Source organism: Garra rufa, chromosome 11 (genome assembly GCF_049309525.1).
Source record: "Garra rufa chromosome 11, GarRuf1.0, whole genome shotgun sequence".
NCBI classification, from domain to species: Eukaryota; Metazoa; Chordata; class Actinopteri; order Cypriniformes; family Cyprinidae; genus Garra; species Garra rufa.
Window position 1 is genome coordinate 27,633,734 of NC_133371.1, and position 27,088 is coordinate 27,660,821.

At 35.9% G+C, this 27,088-nt stretch overlaps 1 protein-coding gene across 1 annotated transcript in view; it reads left to right on the forward strand.

Annotated features, from left to right (window-relative positions):
- Positions 1 to 27,088, forward strand: part of frmd5a (FERM domain containing 5a) — a 161,882-nt gene that overhangs the window by 119,332 nt on the left and 15,462 nt on the right. The window contains exons 5-12 of the mRNA XM_073850104.1: positions 9,508 to 9,605; positions 13,391 to 13,514; positions 16,900 to 16,987; positions 19,386 to 19,474; positions 20,969 to 21,032; positions 21,191 to 21,282; positions 24,207 to 24,281; positions 26,388 to 26,456. Coding sequence (XP_073706205.1) covers positions 9,508 to 9,605; positions 13,391 to 13,514; positions 16,900 to 16,987; positions 19,386 to 19,474; positions 20,969 to 21,032; positions 21,191 to 21,282; positions 24,207 to 24,281; positions 26,388 to 26,456 — 699 coding nt within the window. The remainder of the gene's footprint in view (positions 1 to 9,507; positions 9,606 to 13,390; positions 13,515 to 16,899; positions 16,988 to 19,385; positions 19,475 to 20,968; positions 21,033 to 21,190; positions 21,283 to 24,206; positions 24,282 to 26,387; positions 26,457 to 27,088) is intronic.

A 27,088-nucleotide genomic window follows, 5' to 3' on the forward strand; every position in this document is an offset into this window, starting at 1 on the left:
CAAGTTTGTATCTCGTAATTCTGACTTTTTTTACGCGATCACAAGTTTGTATCTCACAATTGACCTTTTTTCACTGACTTTTTCTTCACGCAATTGCAAGTTTGTATCTCATAATTCTGACTTTTTTCACGCGATCACAAGTTTGTAACTCGTAATTCTGACTTTTTTCAGGTGATCACAAGTTTGTATCTCATAATTTAGACTTTTTTGACGCGATCGCAAGTTTGTATCTCACAATTCTGACTTTTTTCAGGTGATCACAAGTTTGTATCTCATAATTTAGACTTTTTTGACGCGATCGCAAGTTTGTATCTCACAATTCTGACTTTTTTCACGCGATCACAAGTTTGTATCTCATAATTCTGACTTTTTTCACGCGATCACAAGTTTGTAACTCGTAATTCTGACTTTTTTCAAGCGATCACAAGTTTGTAACTCGTAATTCTGACTTTTTTCAGGTGATCACAAGTTTGTATCTCACAATTCTGACTTTTTTCACGCGATCACAAGTTTATATCTCACAATTGACCTTTTTTCACTGACTTTTTCTTCACGCAATTGCAAGTTTGTATCTCGTAATTCTGACTTTTTTCACGCGATCACAAGTTTGTATCTCACAATTGACCTTTTTTCACTGACTTTTTCTTCACGCAATTGCAAGTTTGTATCTCATAATTCTGACTTTTTTTACTCGATCGCACGTTTGTATCTCATAAATCGGACTTTTTTGACGCGATCGCAAGTTTGTATCTCACAATTCTGACTTTTTTCAGGTGATCACAAGTTTGTATCTCATAATTTAGACTTTTTTGACGCGATCGCAAGTTTGTATCTCACAATTCTGACTTTTTTCACGCGATCACAAGTTTGTATCTCATAATTCTGACTTTTTTCACGCGATCACAAGTTTGTAACTCGTAATTCTGACTTTTTTCACGCGATCACAAGTTTGTATCTCATAATTCTGACTTTTTTCACGCGATCACAAGTTTGTATCTCATAATTCAGACTTTTTTCACGCGATCACAAGTTTGTAACTCGTAATTCTGACTTTTTTCAGGTGATCAAAAGTTTGTATCTCACAATTCTGACTTTTTTCACGCGATCACAAGTTTATATCTCACAATTGACCTTTTTTCACTGACTTTTTCTTCACGCAATTGCAAGTTTGTATCTCGTAATTCTGACTTTTTTTACGCGATCACAAGTTTGTATCTCACAATTGACCTTTTTTCACTGACTTTTTCTTCACGCAATTGCAAGTTTGTATCTCATAATTCTGACTTTTTTCACGCGATCACAAGTTTGTAACTCGTAATTCTGACTTTTTTCAGGTGATCACAAGTTTGTATCTCATAATTTAGACTTTTTTGACGCGATCGCAAGTTTGTATCTCACAATTCTGACTTTTTTCACGCGATCACAAGTTTGTAACTCGTAATTCTGACTTTTTTCACGCGATCACAAGTTTGTATCTCATAATTCTGACTTTTTTCACGCGATCACAAGTTTGTAACTCGTAATTCTGACTTTTTTCAGGTGATCACAAGTTTGTATCTCATAATTTAGACTTTTTTGACGCGATCGCAAGTTTGTATCTCACAATTCTGACTTTTTTCACGCGATCACAAGTTTGTAACTCGTAATTCTGACTTTTTTCAGGTGATCACAAGTTTGTATCTCACAATTCTGACTTTTTTCACGCGATCACAAGTTTGTAACTCGTAATTCTGACTTTTTTCAGGTGATCACAAGTTTGTATCTCACAATTCTGACTTTTTTCACGCGATCACAAGTTTATATCTCACAATTGACCTTTTTTCACTGACTTTTTCTTCACGCAATTGCAAGTTTGTATCTCGTAATTCTGACTTTTTTCACGCGATCACAAGTTTGTATCTCATAATTCTGACTTTTTTCACGCGATCACAAGTTTGTAACTCGTAATTCTGACTTTTTTCAGGTGATCACAAGTTTGTATCTCATAATTTAGACTTTTTTGACGCGATCGCAAGTTTGTATCTCACAATTCTGACTTTTTTCACGCGATCATAAGTTTATATCTCGCAATTGACCTTTTTTCACTGACTTTTTCTTCACGCAATTGCAAGTTTGTATCTCATAATTCTGACTTTTTTCACACGATCACAAGTTTGTAACTCGTAATTCTGACTTTTTTCACGCGATCACAAGTTTGTATCACATAATTCAGACTTTTTTCACGCGATCACAAGTTTGTATCTCATAATTCAGACTTTTTTCACGCGATCACAAGTTTGTAACTCGTAATTCTGACTTTTTTCACACGATCACAAGTTTGTATCTCATAATTCTGACTTTTTTCACGCGATCACAAGTTTGTATCTCATAATTCAGACTTTTTTCACGCGATCACAAGTTTGTAACTCGTAATTCTGACTTTTTTCACACGATCACAAGTTTGTATCTCGTAATTCTGACTTTTTTCACGCGATCACAAGTTTGTAACTCGTAATTCTGACTTTTTTCAGGTGATCACAAGTTTGTATCTCATAATTTAGACTTTTTTGACGCGATCGCAAGTTTGTATCTCACAATTCTGACTTTTTTCACGCGATCATAAGTTTATATCTCGCAATTGACCTTTTTTCACTGACTTTTTCTTCACGCAATTGCAAGTTTGTATCTCATAATTCTGACTTTTTTCACACGATCACAAGTTTGTAACTCGTAATTCTGACTTTTTTCACGCGATCACAAGTTTGTATCACATAATTCAGACTTTTTTCACGCGATCACAAGTTTGTATCTCATAATTCAGACTTTTTTCACGCGATCACAAGTTTGTAACTCGTAATTCTGACTTTTTTCACACGATCACAAGTTTGTATCTCATAATTCTGACTTTTTTCACGCGATCACAAGTTTGTATCTCATAATTCAGACTTTTTTCACGCGATCACAAGTTTGTAACTCGTAATTCTGACTTTTTTCACACGATCACAAGTTTGTATCTCGTAATTCTGACTTTTTTCACGCGATCACAAGTTTGTATCTCATAATTCAGACTATTTTCACGCGATCACAAGTTTGTATCTCATAATTCGGACTTTTTTCACGCGATCACAAGTTTGTATCTCATAATTCTGACTTTTTTCACGCGATCACAAGTTTGTATCTCATAATTCGGACTTTTTTCACGCGATCACAAGTTTGTAACTCGTAATTCTGACTTTTTTCACGCGATCACAAGTTTGTATCACATAATTCAGACTTTTTTCACGCGATCACAAGTTTGTAACTCGTAATTCTGACTTTTTTCACGCGATCACAAGTTTGTAACTCGTAATTCTGACTTTTTTCACGCGATCACAAGTTTGTAACTCGTAATTCTGACTTTTTTCACGCGATCACAAGTTTGTATCTCATAATTCAGACTATTTTCACGCGATCACAAGTTTGTATCTCATAATTCGGACTTTTTTCACGCGATCACAAGTTTGTAACTCGTAATTCTGACTTTTTTCACGCGATCACAAGTTTGTAACTCGTAATTCTGACTTTTTTCACGCGATCACAAGTTTGTAACTCGTAATTCTGACTTTTTTCACGCGATCACAAGTTTGTATCACATAATTCAGACTTTTTTCACACGATCACAAGTTTGTAACTCGTAATTCTGACTTTTTTCACGCGATCACAAGTTTGTATCACATAATTCAGACTTTTTTCACGCGATCACAAGTTTGTAACTCGTAATTCTGACTTTTTTCACGCGATCACAAGTTTGTATCTCATAATTCTGACTTTTTTCACACGATCACAAGTTTGTAACTCGTAATTCTGACTTTTTTCACGCGATCACAAGTTTGTATCTCATAATTCAGACTATTTTCACGCGATCACAAGTTTGTATCTCATAATTCGGACTTTTTTCACGCGATCACAAGTTTGTATCTCATAATTCGGACTTTTTTCACGCGATCACAAGTTTGTATCTCACAATTCTGACTTTTTTCACGCGATCACAAGTTTATATCTCGCAATTGACCTTTTTTCACTGACTTTTTCTTCACGCAATTGCAAGTTTGTATCTCATAATTCTGACTTTTTTCACACGATCACAAGTTTGTAACTCGTAATTCTGACTTTTTTCACGCGATCACAAGTTTGTATCACATAATTCAGACTTTTTTCACGCGATCACAAGTTTGTATCTCATAATTCAGACTATTTTCACGCGATCACAAGTTTGTATCTCATAATTCAGACTTTTTTCACGCGATCACAAGTTTGTATCTCATAATTCTGACTTTTTTCACGCGATCACAAGTTTGTAACTCGTAATTCTGACTTTTTTCACGCGATCACAAGTTTGTATCTCATAATTCAGACTATTTTCACGCGATCACAAGTTTGTATCTCATAATTCTGACTTTTTTCACGCGATCACAAGTTTGTATCTCATAATTCTGACTTTTTTCACGCGATCACAAGTTTGTATCTCATAATTCTGACTTTTTTCACGCGATCACAAGTTTGTATCTCATAATTCAGACTATTTTCACGCGATCACAAGTTTGTATCTCATAATTCGGACTTTTTTCACGCGATCACAAGTTTGTATCTCATAATTCGGACTTTTTTCACGCGATCACAAGTTTGTATCTCATAATTCTGACTTTTTTCACGCGATCACAAGTTTGTATCTCATAATTCTGACTTTTTTCACGCGATCACAAGTTTGTATCTCATAATTCTGACTTTTTTCACGCGATCACAAGTTTATATCTCGCAATTGACCTTTTTTCACTGACTTTTTCTTCACGCAATTGCAAGTTTGTATCTCATAATTCTGACTTTTTTCACACGATCACAAGTTTGTAACTCGTAATTCTGACTTTTTTCAGGTGATCACAAGTTTGTATCTCATAATTTAGACTTTTTTGACGCGATCACAAGTTTGTATCTCATAATTCAGACTTTTTTCACGCGATCACAAGTTTGTATCTCATAATTCAGACTTTTTTCACGCGATCACAAGTTTGTAACTCGTAATTCTGACTTTTTTCACGCGATCACAAGTTTGTATCTCATAATTCTGACTTTTTTCACACGATCACAAGTTTGTAACTCGTAATTCTTACTTTTTTAACGCGATCACAAGTTTGTATCTCATAATTCTGACTTTTTTCACGCGATCGCAAGTTTATATCTCGCAATTGACCTTTTTTCACTGACTTTTTCTTCATGCAATTGCAAGTTTGTATCTCATAATTCTGACTTTTTTCACACGATTGCAAGTTTATATCTTGCAATTCTGACTTTTTTCACGCAATTGCAAGTTTGTATCTCACAATTCTGACTTTTTTCACGCAATTGCAAGTTTGTATCTCACAATTCTGACTTTTTTCAAGCAATTGCAAGTTTGTATCTCACAATCTCACGCGCTATAACTCTAATGCTCTGTGATGTTTTAAAATAACGTACCATCTGCACTAAACCTAAACCTACCCAATAGTCTAAAGAAAAGCGAGTGTGACATAAAAACGCAATTGCAAGAATGCCGTTTTAGCTTGTTTTTCAATCTCTCTTTCAGCTCTTTCATCGTGAGTCATGTTTTTGATGGGATTCGTATCCAAAGATTCCACATCATAAATCCTATTCCATGCTGGCTGAGCTACCGAGCAAGCTTATTATGTCCGTAAAGCGAAAGATATAGAGGGGGGTACCCTGCCTTCCAGGTGGTAAAATGCATGTTTTGTGGTGGGGTTCCTCTGGTAAAATTTGCATTCCAGTCACTAAATATTACGTCATTGAGGTCGCTTCAACCCACGGACATGAAAAACAACCCACGGCAGCAGTACTCGATTCGACTTGCCAAGAGTTACGTTTTTGTCGTTAGGCCAGGTGGTAATATGCTATATTTTCAACATCTAACTGTCTCTCAACATACTGCACAAAAGGTCATGTTAAACAAATTTTCATAAATATGCTGTTTTATGTAAATCTTTCAGAATAAAGTTGATGGTAATACTCATTGTTGGGGGTAACGCATTACAAGTAATGCAAGTTCAGATTACTTTTTCAAGTAACTAGTAAAGTAATACATTATTCATTTACAAAAAAATACAAGTTACTTTTTGTTTTCTTTATTATTTGGTCCCATTTCATAAACCAATGTCTTTGTTACTGACCTTTGTTGATCCAATTCAACCATACTAATAAGCAAAACTTACTTTATTAACTAACATTTGTGCCTCATTTTTTCTCACTGCTGAAGAGTGTTAAATTACCTTTTCCTTCAGTTCTACTGTACAGACGTAAATTTACTTTTCCTTCGGCCTTAGCCTTATTTCACTTTTTGCTGTGAAAGGGCTTTTACATTTGCTAAAAATCTAACTTTTTATATTAAAAACAAACAAACAAGCAAGCCCTGCCCAGATTTATAAAGTAACACAAAAGTAATATAACACATTACTTTCCATAAAAAGTAAACGTAATTAGTTACTTTTTTAGGGAGTAACGCAATATTGTAATTCATTACTTTTAAAAGTAACTTTTCCCAACAGTAGTAATTCTATTAAAATTTCAGGCTGCAACAAATAAACCTGTCTGAAATGATGATATTCAACTTTTTAAAAACCGTTTTTAAAGTCTTTTTTTAAATCTTAAGTTTAAATCAACATTTTTTACTTGTCAAATTTCTTTGATTTTTTCGTTTTAGGAATAGCAATCTATTTTGTTTTAAATTATATTGTTATAGTTTCTTCAAATGAAAGAACAGTTCAGACAAGTTTGATCTTTTGCTGATTACAGTATTAATATAATATAATGTAATATAGTTTTTATACACTGTACTGATATTTAATGTCATTTATGTCCTGTTTACATTTTAAAAACTTACAAGCTTAAAAAAATGACACAACTTAACGGGATAGTTCAACTATTTACTCACCCTCATGTCGTTCCAAACGTCAGACCTTCGTTCATCGTTGGAGCACAAATTAAGATTTTTTTTTGATGAAATCCAAAAGCATTCTGACCCTGCATAGACAACACCACAACTGCCATGTTCAAGGCCCAGAAAGATAGTAGACTAAAGAAAGGTAGACTAGAGAAGAGAATAAATTGTTGAATAAAAGTTGTGGTGTACAAGCAAATCATTTCGAAACAATTTTCATTTTTGGGAGAACTATCCTTTTTTATAGTAATGTCTCCGTCATATGAGATGATTTCACATAAAATATTATGTTTGTGTTAATGTAATATGCATCCAGTTTTTGTGTTTGTTGGAATATTTGAAAAATAACTTGAGTAGAGTGCAAACCCAAGCATCTCAGCCCAATCCTTCACCATTTAGCTGTTCCTATATTTGGCCTGTCCTTCTCCAGAACCGAATGACACTGACACGTAGAGTGTGTTTCCATAAATGGCAGCTTACAGATAAAGAAGGAAGCCGATATGTAGGCCAGAAATTGACTGGTGGCTACAGAAATTGCCATTTAGCTGCTGTCACCTAGAGAGAATTCAGGGAACATAATTGCATTTTTAGCTCCTATGGCCTCTTAAGTGAAAAGCTATTAGCTCTAGCTGTGCTGGCCTACTTTGAGAAGTTAAAGACAAGCATGTCGCTCTTTTCTCATGGGACATCTGTTGCACTGAAGGTGAGAAGAGCCAAGTACCAGATTGGGACTGGATTGATTTATTATTAGAAAATGTGACATTGGTGCATGAGGAAGCCGCTTGTCTTCATGTAACAGAGATGACGTTATTGCCTAAAGAAGGTTTTCATCACGTAAAGCAGTCGTTTTACTGTCTAGACTAATGTATTAGCTCTTAATCCATAATTGTAAAAAGTGGCATCAGTGTAACATTATATCACTGTGAGACAAATATTAGATTAAGGGACAAAGATGTTTGGGTTTGCAGCTTTTGACACAGCAGTCTGCTTTAAGGCATCTCTTCCCAAAACAACAATCAATTCTTTCTCTGCTCTGAAAACACAGAGCTCACTTTATCCAAATCAAAGAAAAATATTTAACATGTTTTGAGTGATTGTTAAACTGATATAATTTTTGTATTTTTTTCCATCCTACTGTGAATTGTTGCAGTGAGTATATATTTTGTGTAGCACATCTGTTCTTTGTTATCATTACAGACAAATGCCAAAAGATGTGATGTTTTATTTACATACAGCCAAGCCTGAAATTATTCATACCCATGGCAAATTCTGACTTAAAGTTACTTTTATTCAACCAGCAAGTTTTTTTTTTTTTTGACCGGAAATGACACAGGCTTCACCCAAAAGATAATAAGACGATGTACAAGAGGCATCATTGTGGAAAAAAATATTACTCGTCTTTTATTTACATTTGAACAAAAAGTGGCATGTCCAAAATTATTCATACCCTTCTCAATAATCAATAGAAAAGCCTTTATTGGCTATTACAGCAATCAAACCTTCCTATAATTGCTGACCAGCTTTTTGCATGTCTCCACTGGTATTTTTGACCATTCGTCTTTAGCGATGAGCTCCAACTTTTTCAGGTTGGAGGGTCTCCTTGCCATCATCCTGATCTTTAGCTCCCTCCACAGATTCCCAATTGGATTTAAGTCAGGACTCTGGCAGGGCCACTGCAAAATGTTAATGTTTCTGCTAACCATTTCTTTACCACTTTTGCTGTGTGTTTTGATTGTTCTCGTGCTGAAATGTCCACTGGTGCCCAAGGCCAAGTTTCTCTGCAGACTGCCTGATGTTGTTGTTGACAATTTTGATGTATTGCTCCTTATTCATGGTGCTGTTTACTGTGATTAGGTTCCCTGGTCCACTGGCTGACAAAAACACCCCCAAAACATTAGGTTCCCACCATAATGTTTGACAGTGGGGATGGTGTTCTTAGGGTTGAAGGCTTCTTCATTTTTACGCCAAATTAAGTCAACATCATTTTGGCCAAACAATTAAATTTTTGTTTCATCTAACCGTAAAACTGAAGACCAGAAGTCTGCCAAGTGAGCTTTTGTGTGCCTTATCTGGAGAAGTGCTGTCTTCCTTGGTCTGCGTCCGTGGAACCGAGTGGTGTGCAGTGTCTGTTGGACTGTCTGCCTTGAGATGTTGCCACCAGCAGAGCCCAGATTCATCAGGATGGCCTTGGTGGTGATCCTTGGATTCTTTTTTACCTCTCTCACTATCCTCCTGGCCAGCACAGGTGTCACTTTTGGCTTCCGACCACATCCTCTGAGATTTTTCACAGTGCGGAATGTCTTGAACGTTTTGTTCAAATGTAAATAAAAGCTGAGAAATATTTTTTTCCACAATGATGCCTCTTGTACATTGTCTTATTATATTTTGGGAGAAGCCTGTGTCATTTCCAGTCAAAAAAACTTGCTGGTTGAATAAAAGTAACTTTAAGTCAGAATTTGCCAGGGGTATGAATAATTTCGGGCTTGACTGTATATAGTCAAAAATGTGAAGTATAATGGTATATATAAGGCATTTTGAGTGTTCACTCTGTATTCTGTTCGCAGGTATCTCGTCTTCCTGCAGATCAAAAGAGATCTGTACCACGGTCGTCTCCTCTGCAAAACATCTGACGCGGCCATGTTGGCAGCTTATATTTTACAAGGTAAAGTATCAACTCAAATCAACTTACAGTCATGGACAAAATTGTTGGCACCCTTGGTAAATATGGGCAAAGAAGGCTGTAAAAATAAATCTGCGTTGTTTCTCCTGTTGATCTTTAGTCAAAAAAATCTGCAAAATTCAAACATTTCAATAAAAAAAATAAATAAAATTTAAGTGGGGGGAATATAATATTATGAAATAAATGGTTTTCTCTAATACACCCTGGCCATAATTATTGGCACCCTTGTATTAAAAACTTTCTGCAACTTCCATTTGCATGAAAAACAGCTCTGATCCCCCCCCCCCCCCCTTCATGCCTGATGAGGTTTGAGAATATATGGCAAGTGATTTTAGACTATTCCTCCATACAGAATTTCTCCAGATCCTTCAAATGTTGGTGCTCACTCTTCTTCAGTTTATCCCACTCATTTTCCATAGGATTCAGGTCAGGGAATTGGGATGGTTATGGCAGAATCTTGATTTTGTGTTCAGTGACCAGTTTTTGTGTTGATTTTGATGTTTGTTTTGAATCAATGTGGTGATGGAAGATCTAACCATGACCCATTATAATATTTCTAACTGAGCAAGTCAGTTTTACCTTTTTTTATCTGTTGGTATTTTATATAAAACATGATGGCATGTATCTGAACAAGATGTCTAGGACATTTGGTGTAAAATTAGGTCCACAAAAAAGAACATCTGGTGATATATTTAAATGTGGACATGGGGCACTTTTTATCCCTGTGTGCACCAAACCTTTAATGTGTTCTAGCTCCCAAAAAAAAAATTCTCATTTCATATGGCAATAAAAGCCAGTCCTGGCTGAAGTTCCAGTATGGTAAATTAATATGGTGGAATTTGTTTTTGCATGAGAGCAGATGATTTGTTTCTTGAACAGTGTCTGAAATGACTTGTTGTGATGGAGGTGCAGTTTTCCTTTATTTTTAATATTTTTTTCTGACACTAAAATTCAACTGATTTCTGCAGTTTTCCATCTGTGATCTTTGAAGAGTATTTGGCCACTTAAATTGTTCTCTTTGCTGCACATTACGACAATATTGACACACACCATGTTTCAAGCAGATTTTTAACATCTCCAGTCCATTAAAACTTCTTCATTATTTCCCTGATGTTGGAAATGAGAATATTTAATGTTTTAAGTATTTTCTTAAAGGAGAACTCCGGTGTGATATTGACCTAAAGTGTATTGAATCATGATACCGAGTGTGAACGTACCTTGCATATTTCATCTCGGTTTGTGTCCAGCTGTCCGAAATCTGGGGTCAGTTAGCCGATGCTCACAACAGGTTGTCAATGAAAGTCAATCGGGCATCGAAGGAGCCATGTAAATAAATCACTGTTTTACGCCATTTACGAGGCACAAAGTAGCTCCACACTTCATCGGTAGACTTCCTAGGGCCCTGACATTTCACGATAGTCACGATAAATCGAGTGTGGAGCACCAATGAATTTATCAGGTTATCAACGTATCAGGTTGTAGTTTCCTTCGTGCTCGACACTCGACTTATCGTGACTACATTTAAGATGGCGGCGACTGCTCTGTTCCTGGTGGAAGATGTCTGTATAAATCTTCTTGTAAATAAACTGCCGGTGCTTTTTCTGAGTTCTCAATGTCTCGTTTTAAATGTCAGGGCCCTAGGAAGTCTACCGATGAAGTGTGGAGCTACTTTGTGCCTCGTAAATGGCGTAAAACAGTGATTTATTTACATGGCTCCTTCGATGCCCGATTGACTTTCATTGACAACCTGTTGTGAGCATCGGCTAACTGACCCCAGATTTCGGACAGCTGGACACAAACCGAGATGAAATATGCAAGGTACGTTCACACTCGGTATCATGATTCAATACACTTTAGGTCAATATCACACCAGAGTTCTCCTTTAAAGCCACTTTGTGTTGTGTAAAGATCAACAATCTTTTGCTGTACATCAGAAGTATATTCTTTGGTTTTACCCATTGTGATGAATGATTAGGTTGGTTTGGGCTTTGTGTTACTAATATTTATTCATCTACATTTACATTTATTCATTTAGCAGACGCTTTTATCCAAAGCGACTAACAAGTGGGAATACAACAAGTGATTCGTCCTAAGGAGGCAGATCAACATAGGAAGTGCTCAAAAATATCATATATCAGGCGTTGTTAGAAGAGTGCAGGCTAGAAGGGGAAGATCAAGAAAGAGAGGAGAATTTTTGTGTGTCGAAAAAGATGGGTTTTCAGCAGTCGCTTGAAAGCTGTTAAGGAGACTGAATTCCGGATAGGGGTGGGAAGATCATTCCACCAGGCAGGAACGTTGAACGAGAATGTTCTGGAAAGTGATTTCATACCTCTCTGTGGTGGTACAATGAGGCGTCTTTCACTAGAGGATCTCAGACATCTGGAGGGAGTGTAGATTCGTAGTAGTGAATGGAGGTAGGCAGGAGAAGAGCCGAGACTGTGCTATATGCCAGCATCAGTGCCTTGAATTTGATGCGTGCTGTAACCAGTGTAGAGATATGAAGAGAGGTGTGACATGGGCCTTTTTGGGCTCATTGAAGACCAGTTGTGCTGCTGCATTCTGAATCATTTGTAGAGGTCTGATTGTACATGCTGGAAGACCAGCTAAAAGAGCATTGCAGTAGTCCAGCCTGGAAATGATCAGGGCCTGGACAAGGAGTTGTGTAGCATGCTCTGTTAGGAAGGGCCTGATCTTTCTGATGTTGTGCAATGCAAACCTGCAAGATCTAGCAGTTTTAGCAATGTGATCTTTAAAGGTCAATTGGTCGTCAAAGATTACACCCAGATTTCTGGCTGAAGTCGATGGGGTAATTGTTGATGAACCTAACTGGATGGAGAAGTCATGTTGTAAAGATGGAGTGGCAGGAAAGATGAGGAGTTCAGTCTATGCTAGGTTGAGCTGTAGATGGTGTTCCTTCATCCATGCAGAGATATCCGCCAGGCAACCTGAGATCCGCGCAGCTACCAATGGATCATCTGGTTTGAATGAGAGATAGAGCTGTGTGTCATCAGCATAGCAATGGTAGGAGAAGCCATGTGCCTTCATCTGTGCACCAAGACGTCATGACTGGACAACATCATGTTTCCAGTCACCTTGGTGTGCTAAGAAATTGGAAATTTCAATGGAAATATATTTAGGAGATAATTTACTCATAATAATTTCTAAGGGTGCCAATAATTGTGGCCAGGGTGTATTTGAGAAAAACATTTTTTCATAAAGTTATATTCCACCTCACTCTAAATTGTTTAACTTTAATGAAATTTTTGAATTTTGCTGAATTTTTGACTAAAAGAGCTAAAGGAGAAACAATGCAGATTTATTTTTACAGCCTTCTTTGCCCATATTTACCAAGGGTGTCCAATTTTGTCCATGACTGTATAGTCTACAGAGAAGTTTGAGATTCAGTGACATGAGAAGGGAAAATAGCGGCTCTGAGGGCAGGATGCACAGTAATGTTCTTTGACAGGTTGATCGGGGCATGTTTTGGACGACACTTTTGAATTAAAGATGCACTGTTCCATCACCTCAGAGCACAGAGCTATGGTCAAGACTCTTTGGGTACCAAGTGCATTTTAAAAATGCTCTTACTTCTATACTAATCCACAAAACCCCATATCCTGCCTGCGAAATGAGCATATGGCTCCCAACACTTTCCCTCACAGAGGATGCTCATTAAGACAACATGTTAACATGCCCATATGTGAACTAAAATGCATCTGAGTGACATGGTTGAATGATGAAAGATTGATTTTATGACTACTTTGCAGCTGAGATTGGAGACTATGACCCAGGAAAGCATCCAGAGGGCTATAGCTCCAAGTTCCAGTTCTTCCCCAAGCACTCAGAGAAGCTGGAAAGAAGGATTGCAGAGATTCACAAGACAGAGTTAATGTAGGTGTAACCTTTTCACTCCTTTTTCTTTATGTATGGCTAAGGAATTATAGAAATGTCTCTTAAGAATTAGATTTTAACTGGTTCTTGTATATTTCTGTGCTTCACTGCTGAGAGCAATGAGGTTTTGTGTGAGAAAATCAGTTACACTTTAAAAATTAGGTTTAATTCTGTAGCACACCATCATGAACTACACTACCAGTCAAAAGATTTTTTATGTTTTTTTAAAAAAGGTCTCTTCTGCTCACGAGCCTGCATTTATTTAATCCTAGGTACAGCAAAACAGTAAAAGTTTGAAATATTTTTACTATTTAAAATAACTGTTTTCTATTTGAATATATTTTACTATGTATTCCTATGATTAAAGCTAAATTTTCAGCATTAATACTCCAGTCTTCGGTGTCACATGATCCTTCAGAAATCATTCTAATATGCCGATTTGCTGTCCAGAATTTTTTTTTTATTATTATCATCATCAATATTTAAAACAGTTGAGTAACTTTTTCTTAGGGTAAGCATTTATCTGAAATAAAAAGTACCATTTTGGGGGGGAAAAAAGATAGAAATTGATACTTTTATTTGGCAAGGGTGCTTTAAATTGATTAAAAATGATGATAAAGACATTTATAATGTTACAAAAGATTTCTATTTCAGATAAATGCTGATCTTTGTAAACTCTTAATTCTTCAAAGAAACCTGAGAAAAATTCTACTCGGCTGTTTTCAACATAATAATAATAAACGTTTTTGAGCAGCAAATCAGAATATTGGAATGATTTCTGATGGATCATGTGGCTGGTGTAATCATGCTAAAAATTCCGCTTTGAAATCACAGGAATGAATTACATTTTAAAATATATTCAAATAGAAAACAGTTATTTTAAATAGTAAAAATATTTTTTTGCTGTACTTTGGATCAAATAAATGCAGGCTTAGTGAGCAGAAGAGACATGTAAGTGTACAATGAAAAAAATTACAATATTTTCTCTAGATTAGTGTTATTTTTAGTATTTTTAATCAAGGTAGTTGTAATTTATACACATACTATTGTTCATCGTTAATTTATGTTCATATATATTACATTAATTTTAAATTATATTTGAAATGTTAAGAATGTATTATACACTACTATTCAAAAGTATGATTTTTCCGTAAGATTACTTATGCGAACAAAGGCTGCATTTATTTGATCAAAAATACAGTAAAACGTTTTTTATTGTAATATATTAAACTTTTATTTAACTTAAATTCAGCATTGCCAACACAGAAGTAATTAAGCATCAATACTTCAAACTTCAGTGTCACATGATCCTTCAGAAATCATTAGAATATGCTGATTTATTTAATTATCAATGTTTTCAGCACACTTTTATGAATATAAAGTTCAAAAGATCAGTATTTGTTTGGGAAACATTATAAGATATTTTTAAAACATTACAGCATGATAAAAGTCTTTAATTAATTAAACAGCACGCAGTGCTTTACTGTCACTTTTGATCAATTCAATGCATCCTTTCTGATAAAAGTGCTTAATTTATTTTTGAAAATTTGTACTGACCCCTAACTTTTGAACAGTATTGTAGAAATGAACATTAACCTTAAATAATAAATGCCTTTGAAGGATTGTTCATTGTTAGTTGGTAACTAATATACACAAATTAAACCTTATTGTCCAGTTTTATCACAGTCAGATTTTTGTTTTTCAGGAGAAGTTCACTTCCAGAACAAAAATTTACAGATAATGTACTCACCCCCTTGTCATCCAAGATGTTCATGTCTGTCTGTCTTTCTTTCTTTAATCACAAAGAAACTGTTTTTTGAGGAAAGCCTTTCAAGATTTCTCTCCATATAGTGGACTTCTATGGTGCCCTGAGTTTTAACTTCCAAAATGCAGCTTCAAACGATCCCAAATGCAGTTGTAAATGATCCCAGCTGAGTAAAAAGGGTCTCATCTAACAAAACGATCAGTTATTTCATCTTTGAAAAATTACGATTTATATACTTTTTAACTTCAAACACTCTTCTTGTCTTGCTCTGCCTGAACTCTGTTTTTTTAACGGTTCAAGACAGTTAGGGTGTGTAGAAAAACTCCCCTCTTACGTTTTCCCCTTAACTTTAAAGATTATTATTATTTCAAAATCATCCTACATCGCTGCAGAAGTACAGACCCAGTGTTTGCATAGTGAACATGCAAAGAAGATCAAACACTCCTAACACAAAAGGTAAAACAGCAATGTTGGAGAAAATGAGATGTGAGTTCAGGAAGAGCAAGATACTGTAAGTGTTGTAAAAAATTTTGTTCTGGAAAAAAACTTTCCTTTAATAATGCACAGGATTTAGTTTTTTAAATACCTTCATCCATTGATGACTGCATGTACCAGTTAACTAGACATAAAGACTTGTTTAGTGGAACTTAAGCACTGAAGTGGTGAAATTGTCTTTTTTTTGTCTCTTTCTCTCACAAACTCATGCATTCACACACTCACGCACGCACACAATATGCCATTAGTGTGAAATCTTGGCCCTCAGTATTATAGGCCAGATCTGCTGTTAAAGCCGTAGGCCCTTCACTGTACAAGCAACATTTTCTCTCCATGTTTACATGAGCAAGTCCAATTAGCTCACCAAGTGCTGATAAACAGCCAAACAGTCATGGGTTTAATGATAGATTTAGTCTGTTAATTACTTGCAAGGTTGTAATTTGTCTTTAGAAGCTCTTGACAATTCTTATATGGACGGCATATGAACGTAAGACATTTAGGAAGTTAGGAACTAGATGATCCACCAAATAGGAGCATGATTACTGCTGCCCTCTGGTGGTGTTACCATTCTATGATGAGAGTCATCCTGTCAGTCTTATTATGGAAACTATGTTGGGAATGTAGAGGCTGCCTGTTTAGATCTGTCAAAATGATCAACTAAATCAATCCTTGAGTCTGTACGCAGTCGCTTTCACCCAGTCTTAAGGGTCGCTTTTCTTCTTTGATTTGTTGAAATACAAGGCAGGCAGTCTTCTTGCATTAGGGTCTTGAATGTTGAATGGCCAGTGCTGAATAAAACATGAATTGGTGAGAGGTTTCCTGGAGTGGTGATACTTGAACCGTCTGGTTGGATTTGCTTTGTTTAGTGGCCGCTTATCAATGTCGTTCGAGTGTAAAGTGTCAAAATAGATGCGTTTGTTCACATACAATCTGGCCTTATGTTTCTAAACAGATGCCTTTTTCTATTTTCCAGGATATGTTGAGTATAAATCCACTAAAAATGTGGATTCAGTCCAATACCTGTGGCACCAGTGCTGAAATGTAATTGGCGACTCTTCTGTGCTGTCGCTCAGGTCGTTCCACCATTGAATGACACAGATGGTGTTTTAATGTGTTGTTTTGCAGAGGTCAAACTCCAGAAACAGCTGAGCTGAAGTTCCTGCAGAAAGCACAAATGCTTGAAACATACGGCGTGGATCCTCATCCGTGCAAGGTTAGATGACTCTGATGCATTTACAGCTTGCGTTCAAAAGCTATTGTGTAAAGGTTTCTCAAATGTTTATTAACCAAGAACGTCAGAATGTCAGGAAACACAGAAAAGATTCCCATTCAGATGCTGCAAGTTTTTAGAAGCCATAATTACTTAAAGGGTTAGTTCAAACTACAATGAAAATTCTGTTGTTAATTATTCACCCTTATGTCATTCCAAACCTGTAAGACCTTCGTTCATCTTCGGAACAGAAATTAAAATATTTTTGATGAAATCCGAGAGCATTTTGACCCTGCATAGACAGCAACGCAATTACCATGTTCAAGGTCCAGGAATGATTTCTGAAAGATGATATGATCTTGAAGACTGAAGTAATGGATGCTGAAAAATTAGCTTTGCCCTTACATGAATAAATTACATTTTCAAAAGTATTAAAACAAAAACGTCTTTTTTTTTTTTTTTTTCAAAATGTATTTATATTGTGCAATATTGCAGTCTTTGCATATCCTTGGTCAAATAAATGGAGCCTTTTTTAACATAAGGGACTTCTTTTTAGAAAATTAATAAAATCTTACCACTTACAACTTTTGACCATCAGTGTATATTAATCATTTTTAGCATCAAACATACACATGAATGCTTATGTGCACAGACTTAATTTAGTTCTTGAATTTATTGTCAGTAGTTTTATAAATTATGTCATGTATAAAACAACTGATATGATTCGCTGTTGATTTCATTACATCTTTGTATGTATATATTCTGATATGGAATTCTGATTTATAAAATATAAAATCAAGGTAATTGCAGTTCTGAACTGCAAGATATGAACTCGCAGTTGCGAGTCATAAGGTCAGAATTGCGAGATAAACATGCAATTCTGAGAAATTAAGTCATGTTCTGAGAAATAAAGTCAGAATTGCGATATATACACTCAGTTCTGATTTTTTTCTCAGAATTGCATGATATAAACTCACAATTGTGAGAAAAAAATTAGACTTGCAAGATTTAAACAAGAAATTCAGAGAAATATATAATAATTCTAAGAAATAAAGAGAATTGCAAGAAATTGTGAGACTTTTTTTCTTAGAATTGCTAGTTTTTATCTTGCAATTGTGACTTTTTTTCAAAAAGTCATATCAGCCTTTTTTTTCTCTTAGAACTGGACTTTAAAACTTGCAATTGCGAGTCAGAATCGTGAGATATAAACTTGTCGTTCTGACATAATTCTGCGAAAATAAAGTCAAGATATATTGCAAGATATAAACTCAGTTCTAACTTTTTTCCTCAGAATTGCGAGTTATTAGATCAGAATTGAGATATAAACTCACAGTTCTGACTTTTTCGTAGAATTGTGTGATATAAGCTCGCAATTGTGAGAGAGCTTAGAATTGTAAGATTTAAACTCAATTCGGAAGGAAAAAAATTTATTCTGAAAAAATAAAGTCAGAATTGTAAGATGTAAACTTGGTTCAGACTTTTTTTCTCAGAATTGCAATTGTGAGGTATTAAGTCAGAATTTCGAGATATAAACTCGCACTTCTGAGAAATGAAGTAGTAATTCTGAGAAATAAAGTCAAGATATAAACTCAGAATTGCGAGTTAATCTGAATTTATATAAATTTGCAGTTCTGACCTTTTTTTCTTAGAATTATGTGATATAAACATCGCAATTGTGAGATATTAAGTTGTAATTCTGAGAAATAAAGTCAGAATTGTGAGATCAACTCAGTACAGATTTTTTTTTCTCAAAATCGCAATTGCAAGCTATTAAGTCAGAATTGTGAGATATAAACTCATAATTCTGAAGAATTCATTTGTAATTCTGTGAAATAAAGTCTAGATATATTGCAAGATATAAACTCGCAGTTCTGACCTTTTCTAAGAATTGAGAGAGATAAACTTACAATTGCATGAAAAAAGTCAGAATTGTGAGTTCACAATACTGACTTTATAGCTCACAATTGCAAAGATATAAACTTGCAGTACTGACTTTTATCTTACAATTGTGATGTAAACTTGCAATTGTGTGAAAAAATGTCAGAATTGTGAGATAAAAACTTGCAATTACCTTTTTGTTTATTCTATGCTGCAAATAGGCTTCCATATTATGAAGGTATATAGAGAATAAGTGGGATAATGCGGTTTGAATCAAGGCCACTAAAATAGTCTAATAAAAAGTATCCTCTATATGGCTTAGTTTTTTTGACTCAACAGTAAAAGCCCAGAACTACCCATTTTGCTGCTGAACGTTATATAAAGTAACCCTAAAAAACAAAAGTATGAAGGTTCTGTTGTCATGATCATTTGCTATCCTGTTCTGTATTGCATCTTCCTACTCAATGTCTGCTTGTTGAGAAACGAAGGTGACGTGGTCCTCCTCTGTCGCTGTTCATCACAGGATGTATCTGGTAACCCGGCTTTCCTCGCCTTCACTCCGTTCGGCTTTGTCGTGCTTCAGGGGAACAAGAGAGTCCATTTCCTCAAGTGGTGAGTGACTAATACTTGCCTCTTTTCCCTACCGAACTTCTGTTGACGTCTTCGGGGCTGAGTAAACACAGACATGCATACACGCATTCATCGTGAAGATGAAAACAATGAGTCATTCTCGCCTAGTGACGGGCTCTGGGTATACAAGTCACAGCTGGTTTTATTATATTGTATTATACGGTCCAAGCCAAAAGGGCCTGGCCATCTGCCTCTTTCTAAACCGTTAGAGCAGACAGGTGTCCAATTATCCTTCACCAGCTCTCCGTCCAGAGGACATGTTTAAAGTCATCTGGACACAAGAAGTCTGTGAGGTCTGGCCATACAAAGAGAAAAGAAATGCATATAATGCCGAACCATTGTGCTGCCTGTCCTTTGTCTCAGTGTCTTAGGGTTTTGTTATAGATGGTTCAATCTGTAGTGGATGTTTGGCTTCACAGTTAAAGTAAGAGTAAAGAAAGACTGCAAATGTTCATTTGTGAGAACAACTACAAAAACGGCAATTTATAAAAAAGGCTTGTTCACTTTAATTAATGAATAACAAAGATGTTACATTAAAAATCATAATTTTCATGCGTTATTTGTGTAGTTTCTCTATATACATACAGTTGAGGTCAAAAGTTTTCATACACCTTGCAGAATCTGCAAAATGTTCATTTTAGCAAAATACAAGGGATTTTACAAAATGCGGGTTATTTTTTTATTTAGCACTAAACTGAATAGGATATTTCAGTACATATAGTTGAATTTATAAAAAGTTTACATATGCTTGATTCTTAATACTGTGTTGTTACCTGAATGATCCACAGATGTTATTTTTTTGTTTAGTGATAGTTGTTCATGAGTCCCTTGTTTTTCCTAAACTGCCTGCTATTCTTTAGAAAATCCTTCAGATCCCACAATTTTTTGGGGTTTTTTCAGCATTTTTGCGTAACCCTTTCCAACAATGACTATATGATATTGAGATCCGTCTTTTCACACTTAGGACAGCTGAGGGACTCATATGAAACTATTACAGAAGGTTAAAAGGCAAACTGATGCTACAGAAAAAAAGTCAGGATTGTATATTCAGGATATGTAAGACATCGCAATTTTGAGAACATATCAGTCTTTTTTCCCTCAGAATTGGACTTCATTACTTGCAACTGCGAGTTTATATCTCACAGTTCTGAGAAAAAAAGTAAAAATTGCGAGAAAAGAAGTAACAATTACAATCAAAAGGAAAAAAAAAGTGGAAAAATGATGCATTAAGTGCCGAGGGGTAAAAACTTTTGAACAGAATGTAGATGCGTTCCTTTTTTTTATTTTGCCTAAATATCATATTTTTTCAATTTATTACTGCCCTTTAGAAGCTACAGAAGATGCATACATGTTTCCTAAAAGACAAAATAAGTTAAATTTACCCTGATCTTAAAACCACCTCGGAGAAAATGCCCTGATATATAATTATAAACATTATAATACCCTAATGTATGTATTATTCTTCTGCTTAAACAGGAATGAGGTGACCAAACTGAAGTTTGAGGCAAAGACATTCCATATATATGCAAATCAGAAGGAGGTGAGATCATTAATTACTCCAACATTGATGAAGTGGAAGACAATTACAATATACCAAATTGCCTCATGATAATGACACAATCTGTGAAACTTTAATAATTCCTTTCAACTACAGTGCTGCATCAGTGCACCTTTAATGACTTGTCCTGTTATGCACAGGACAAAAAGATCATCTTGACATACTTTGCCCCGACTCCAGAGGCCTGCAAGCACCTTTGGAAATGCGGTGTTGAAAACCAAGCCTTCTACAAGTGAGTTTTTGCTCTCCTGCTTCCTTCGAGACACATTTATTTGTTTGGTTAGACAGGTAAGATGATTCTGAAAGGGCAAGTGCACGATAAACAAGTTCCAGAAATAATTTGTCCCTTTTTGGCTCTTCCTAATTGCGAATACTGTCATTTCATCTCCCCAGAGCATGATATTTAAGACTGGTGACTAATAACTAATAATGCGAGACACTTCTGCAAGTGCCGTCTGGACACCTACGTCTAGATGCCGTCACTGTTTTTACCTCACGGGGGTCATCTAATGGAACAGCCACGTGTTGAGAATGACCTTTACTGGGCGAGCAATGAGAGATGCGTTCTGCTAGCTCCTCCGGAGGGATGTCCGTGCCCATTTCAGTCACGGTTGACTGTACGTGTCCTTGGCCACGCCATGGGAAGTGTTTAAAGCGTCAGGGAGACTGCAGTGTTACGTACAGATTCTAAAAGCAGAGCCCAGTTTCACAACACCGCAAGCCACCGCTGGTTTTTGTCTCCCTGTTTTATGATGAACGATTTTGGCTGACTGAGGTGACATCTTTGGAACGATAGTCTGTTTCAGCACTCATCATGAAGTGTGGGAAATCTCAATTTAGGTGAAGGGAATGGTGTAATCGCTGATTTGGCAAGGTGCTCTATCAAAACTGAATCTACATCGTAATCCAAGTCTGACTGAATTCATTCCACTGGGGCAAAGAGAAATTTGTAGCGGTAGTTAAAAGTTCCCTAGAGAAGGGGAATTTGTGGCAGGTGAAGGCAGATGATAATTGAAAAGTGGGTTTTATGATTCACATAAAGGCCCTCTTTGGGGAAGGAGATTCCACACCTGGTGATGAATAGCCTGAATCAAATGTTCACCAGAGACGGACTGAGTCAGAATACTCAAGCTCTGTCTGAGGTTTCAGTCACTAGGAGGGTTAGATAGAAAATATGTGCTAGATTTAAAAACTAAACTTCTTTTATATAACTTATAAAAATGGTTAGAGTAATGTTATTTAACTGTAATGTGATAAATGAGGACCCGAGCCCAAAGGGGCGAAGGCCTATTGTTCTTCTAAGGATTATTATTATTATTATTTTATTTATTTATATATATATATTATTATTATTATTTTTTTTTTTTTTTTTTTTTCCAATGTTTTGGGGGCATTAATATACACACAAACTCAGCCGGACAGAGTTTGAAGCGCACACCGGTTTGCTTTAAATTTCATTAGAATAATGTCAAAACGCGGCCGATGAGGGTCCTTGATACATCAAATGCTGTTGCCATGAAAACGTCTCAAACTTTAACAATTGTTTCCTGTGTTTTTGGGGCACTTAATATGCTACATTTGAACAAAAAGTGCCATGTCCAAAATTATTCATACCCTTCTCAGTAATCAATAGAAAAACCTTTATGGGCTATTACAGCAATCAAACGCTTCCTTTAATTGTTGACCAGATTTTTGCATGTCTCCACTGGTATTTTTGCCCATTCATCTTTAGAGATGAGCTCCAACACTTTCAGGTTGGAGGGTCTCTTTGCCATCACCCTGATCTTTAGCTCCCTCCACAGATTCTCAATTGGATTTAAGTCAGGACTCTGGCTGGGCCACTGCAAAACGTTAATGTTTTTGTCTGCTAACCATTTCTTCACCACTTTTGCTGTGTGCTTTCGGTCGTTGTGGTGCTGAAATTGTCCACTGGTGCCCAAGGCTGAGTTTCTCTGCAGACTGCCTGATGTTGTTGTTGAGAATTTTGATGTATTGCTCCTTTTTCATGGTGCTGTTTACTGTGATTAGGTTCCCTGGTCCACCGGCTGAAAAACACCCCCAAAACATTAAGTTCCCATCACTATGTTTGACAGGCTGCATCATTGTGGTCAAACAATTAAATTTTTGCTTCATCTGACCATAAAACAGAAGACCAGAAGTCTTCTTCTTTGTCCAGATGAGCATTTGCAAAGGCCAAGCAGGCTTTTGTGTGCCTTATCTGGAGAAGTGGTGTCTTTCTTGGTCTGCGTCAGTGGTGTGCAGTGTCTGTTGGACCGTCTGCCTTGAGATGTTGCCACCAGCAGAGCCCAGATTCATCAGGATGGCCTTGGTGGTGGTCCTTGAATTCTTTTTTACATCTCTCACTATCCTCCTGGCTAGCACGTTTCACTTTTGGCTTCCGACCACGTCCTCTGAGATTTTTCACAGTGCAGAACGTCTTGTATTTTTTAATAATACTTTGCACTGTAGCCACTAGAACTTCAAAACATTTAGATATGGTCTTATAACCCTTTCCTGACTTGTCCATGTCTTAGCCATGACTGTCCACAAACCAACAGCAGAGAGCCTCTGTTTTTCACCTGTTGAGTTGATTAAAACAGCTGTTCCCAATAAATCAGGGTAATTAGGACGCTTTAGAACAGCTTGGACTATTTGGAATGGTATAGAACTTTGGATTTTCCCATAGACTGTGACAATTTGCAGGGGGTATGAATAATTTTGGACATGCCACTTTTTTTTTCCAAATGTAAATAAAAGCTGAGAAGTATTTTTTTCTACAATGATGCCTCTTGTACATCTTATTATCTTTTGGGAGAAGCCTGTGTCATTTGCGGTCAAAAAAATTGCTGGTTGAATAAAAGTAACTTCAAATCAGAATTTGTCAGGGGTATACATAATTTCAGGCTTGACTGTATATTGTTCTCATCAAGCTGGACAACTTTCTAATTTACTCCCGTTAGCTACGACCAACAGGAAGTTGGCTATTTTTATTTGAATGTGGATTTTTGAAAAGGAGCATGTATACTAGAAGTATGAAATTATTCTTAATTCAGACTATATATCTTAGAAATAGTCAGTTGTGCTAGCCTTCTTGTTTCATAAATGTGTTTTTTGTGCGTGTTTAGAGCTTAATCATTCTTCCCTGTCCCTCATCAGGCTGGAGAAGTCGAGCCAGGTTCGTACGGTGTCCAGCAGTAACCTGTTCTTCAAGGGGAGTCGTTTCCGCTACAGGTAAGTGTGGACAGAAAGACAGACAGACAGCCACAGAACGGGTCACTGGCGATGGAGCGCCACAGCCTCAGGGGTCCCTGCTCCAAAAACAAGCCTGCTGTCCTCATCACGGTCACATAGAGGTGGCTGTTTTGGAGCCAATGCACCACAACCTGCTGCGGATGGAGCTCTTCACACAGGCCACCTTTTAGACACAGACATTTACTTAATAACGGCAATTGTAACAGATGAGTGGAGCCATCGGGGCAATTAAACAAACAGCACGATCAATTATTATAGTGGGCTCTCAGGCTCAAACACCTAATTAGGAAATTGATAACAGTTATTTTCTCACTCCTATGTAAGGAGACGGGCAGGATTTTAAGGCATTAAAGGACTCCGTTGAGAGTTGGTGTTTAAGACGAAGTAGTTCAGTCACAGGCTGAGAGGCAGAGATTGAGTTAAGAGAGGGGACTCAATAAGGTTAATCTAATTCCTGAGCTTCATGGACTCTAGTAGCAGCGGTCACCATCTCTCACAGTCACAGGGATCACAATTCCCACTAAAATGCCAGTGGTTTGAACGCGACTGGAAACTATAACTATTTTATCTTCAGTGGTTGAGCTGAGCTGTTTTATTTGGTTGGTTTTGATAGATGAAGCTGGTCAAAACAGCCTCAACCAGGGTGTGAAATTAACACCCACCACCAGCAGTATATCAGTATAAACAGTATGTAGGTACTTTTTTCACAGTTGCAGGAATTTTTTCTCTTCTGTTTTAGCATGGTTGTGCAACTTATACATAATATAATATAATATATACAAATAATATAATATAATATATTTTAGTTTTTGGTTACAGTATAAATGCAAGGAGAATTTCTGATATTTGTTTCAGATGTATATTAGATATTTCATATAATCATATAATATCATATACATTTCATTTTAGTTACAGTGAGAATGTTTTATATATATTTATATATATATTTGGGTCATATTTTATTGTATTATATTATATTATATTCCAATAATGTCATATAATATATACATCTAAATTTTGTTTACACTGAAATTTTTTTAGATATAGATATTTGGGGTATTTTTTATATAATATAATATAATGTATTCTAGTTTTTGGTTACAGTATACATGCAAGGAGATTTTCTGATATTTGTTTTAATATATTTTTAGATATTTCTGGTCATATAATATCATATACATTACATTTTTGGTTACAGTGAGTGTTTTAGATATAGATATTTGGGGTATTTTATTAAATTATATTGTGTTATATTACAATCTAATATAATATATTCTAGTTTTTGGTTACGGTATAAATGCAAGGAGAATTTCTGGTATTTGTTTTGATATATTTTAGATATTTCTGGTCATATAATATCATATACATTACATTTGTGGTTACAGTGAGAATGTTTTAGATATAATATAATTTAATAAAATACCCCAAATATCTGTATTACAATATAATATAATATATTTTAGTTTTTGTTGGTTACAGTGAGAATGCAAAGAAAACATGTTTGTTTTAGATATAGATATTTAGGATATTATATTATATTACAATATAATTTATAATTTATGGTAATTTTTGGTTACAGTGAGTGAGAAGGCTAAGAAAACTGTTTTAGATATAGATATTTAGGGTTTACTATTATAATATAATAATTTAGTTTTTTGGTTACAGTATAAATGCAAGGAGAGTTTTAGATATATTTTTGATATATAATATATATCTAAAGTTTAGTTTTTGTTTTTACTATAAATGCAATGAGAACACAGTTTGTTTTGGTCCACTTAAAGCAGGGTTGCCAAGTTTTCACAACAAAACCCACCAAATTGCTACTCAAAATTGCCCAATTGCTTTTCGTTCTGTGGGGTATAATACATGTTTTTTGGCGGGTTGCACTGGTAAAATTTGCATTCCAGGAGTTAAATATCACATAATTGGACTTCCGCATACTTGGCAACACTGACTTAAAGAGGTCTTAATGTATCTGTTCAGTTACATATTTATGGGTATTTAATTTGATAAGGGAAATTATGCCAAAATATTTTACTCAAGCAGGGGCAACTGGACACGTCAGTTGTTTTTGTTTAATTTCAGTGGAAGAGTAGCCAAAGAGGTAATGGAGCAGAGTGCAAAAATTAAACGGGAACCTCCAGAAATACACAGGTATGCATGAGTGCCCATCTGTTAACTTTATACAGTGAGGAAAAATATTATTTGATCCCCTGCTGATTTAGTACGTTTGCCCACTGACGAAGAAATTAAACTAGAATTTTAATGGTAGGTTTATATGAACAGTGAGAGACAGAATAACTACAAAGATAAAAATCTGACAAACGTATTTAAAAAAATATATAAATTGATTTGCATTTAATGAGTGAAATAAATATTAGTACTTGGTGGCAAAACCCTTGTTGGCAATCACAGAGGTCAGACGTTTCTTGTAGTTGGTCACCAGGTTTGCACACATCTCAGGAGGGATTTTGTCCCACTCCTCTTTGCAGATCCTCTCCAAGTCATTAAGGTTTCAAGGTGTTTGGCAACTCAAACCTTCAGCTCCCTCCACAGATTTTAGTGTGGATTAAAGTCTGGAGACTGGCTAGGCCACTCCAGGACCATAATGTGCTTCTTCTTGAGCCACTCCTTTGTTGCCTTGGCCGTGTGTTTTAGGTCTTTGTCATGCTGGAATACCCATCCTCAACCCATTTTCAATGCCCTGGCACTGACGGCACATGGCCCCAGCCAACGTCCCTTTGAGGCGGTGCAGTTGTCCTGTCCTCTTAGCAGAAAAACAATCC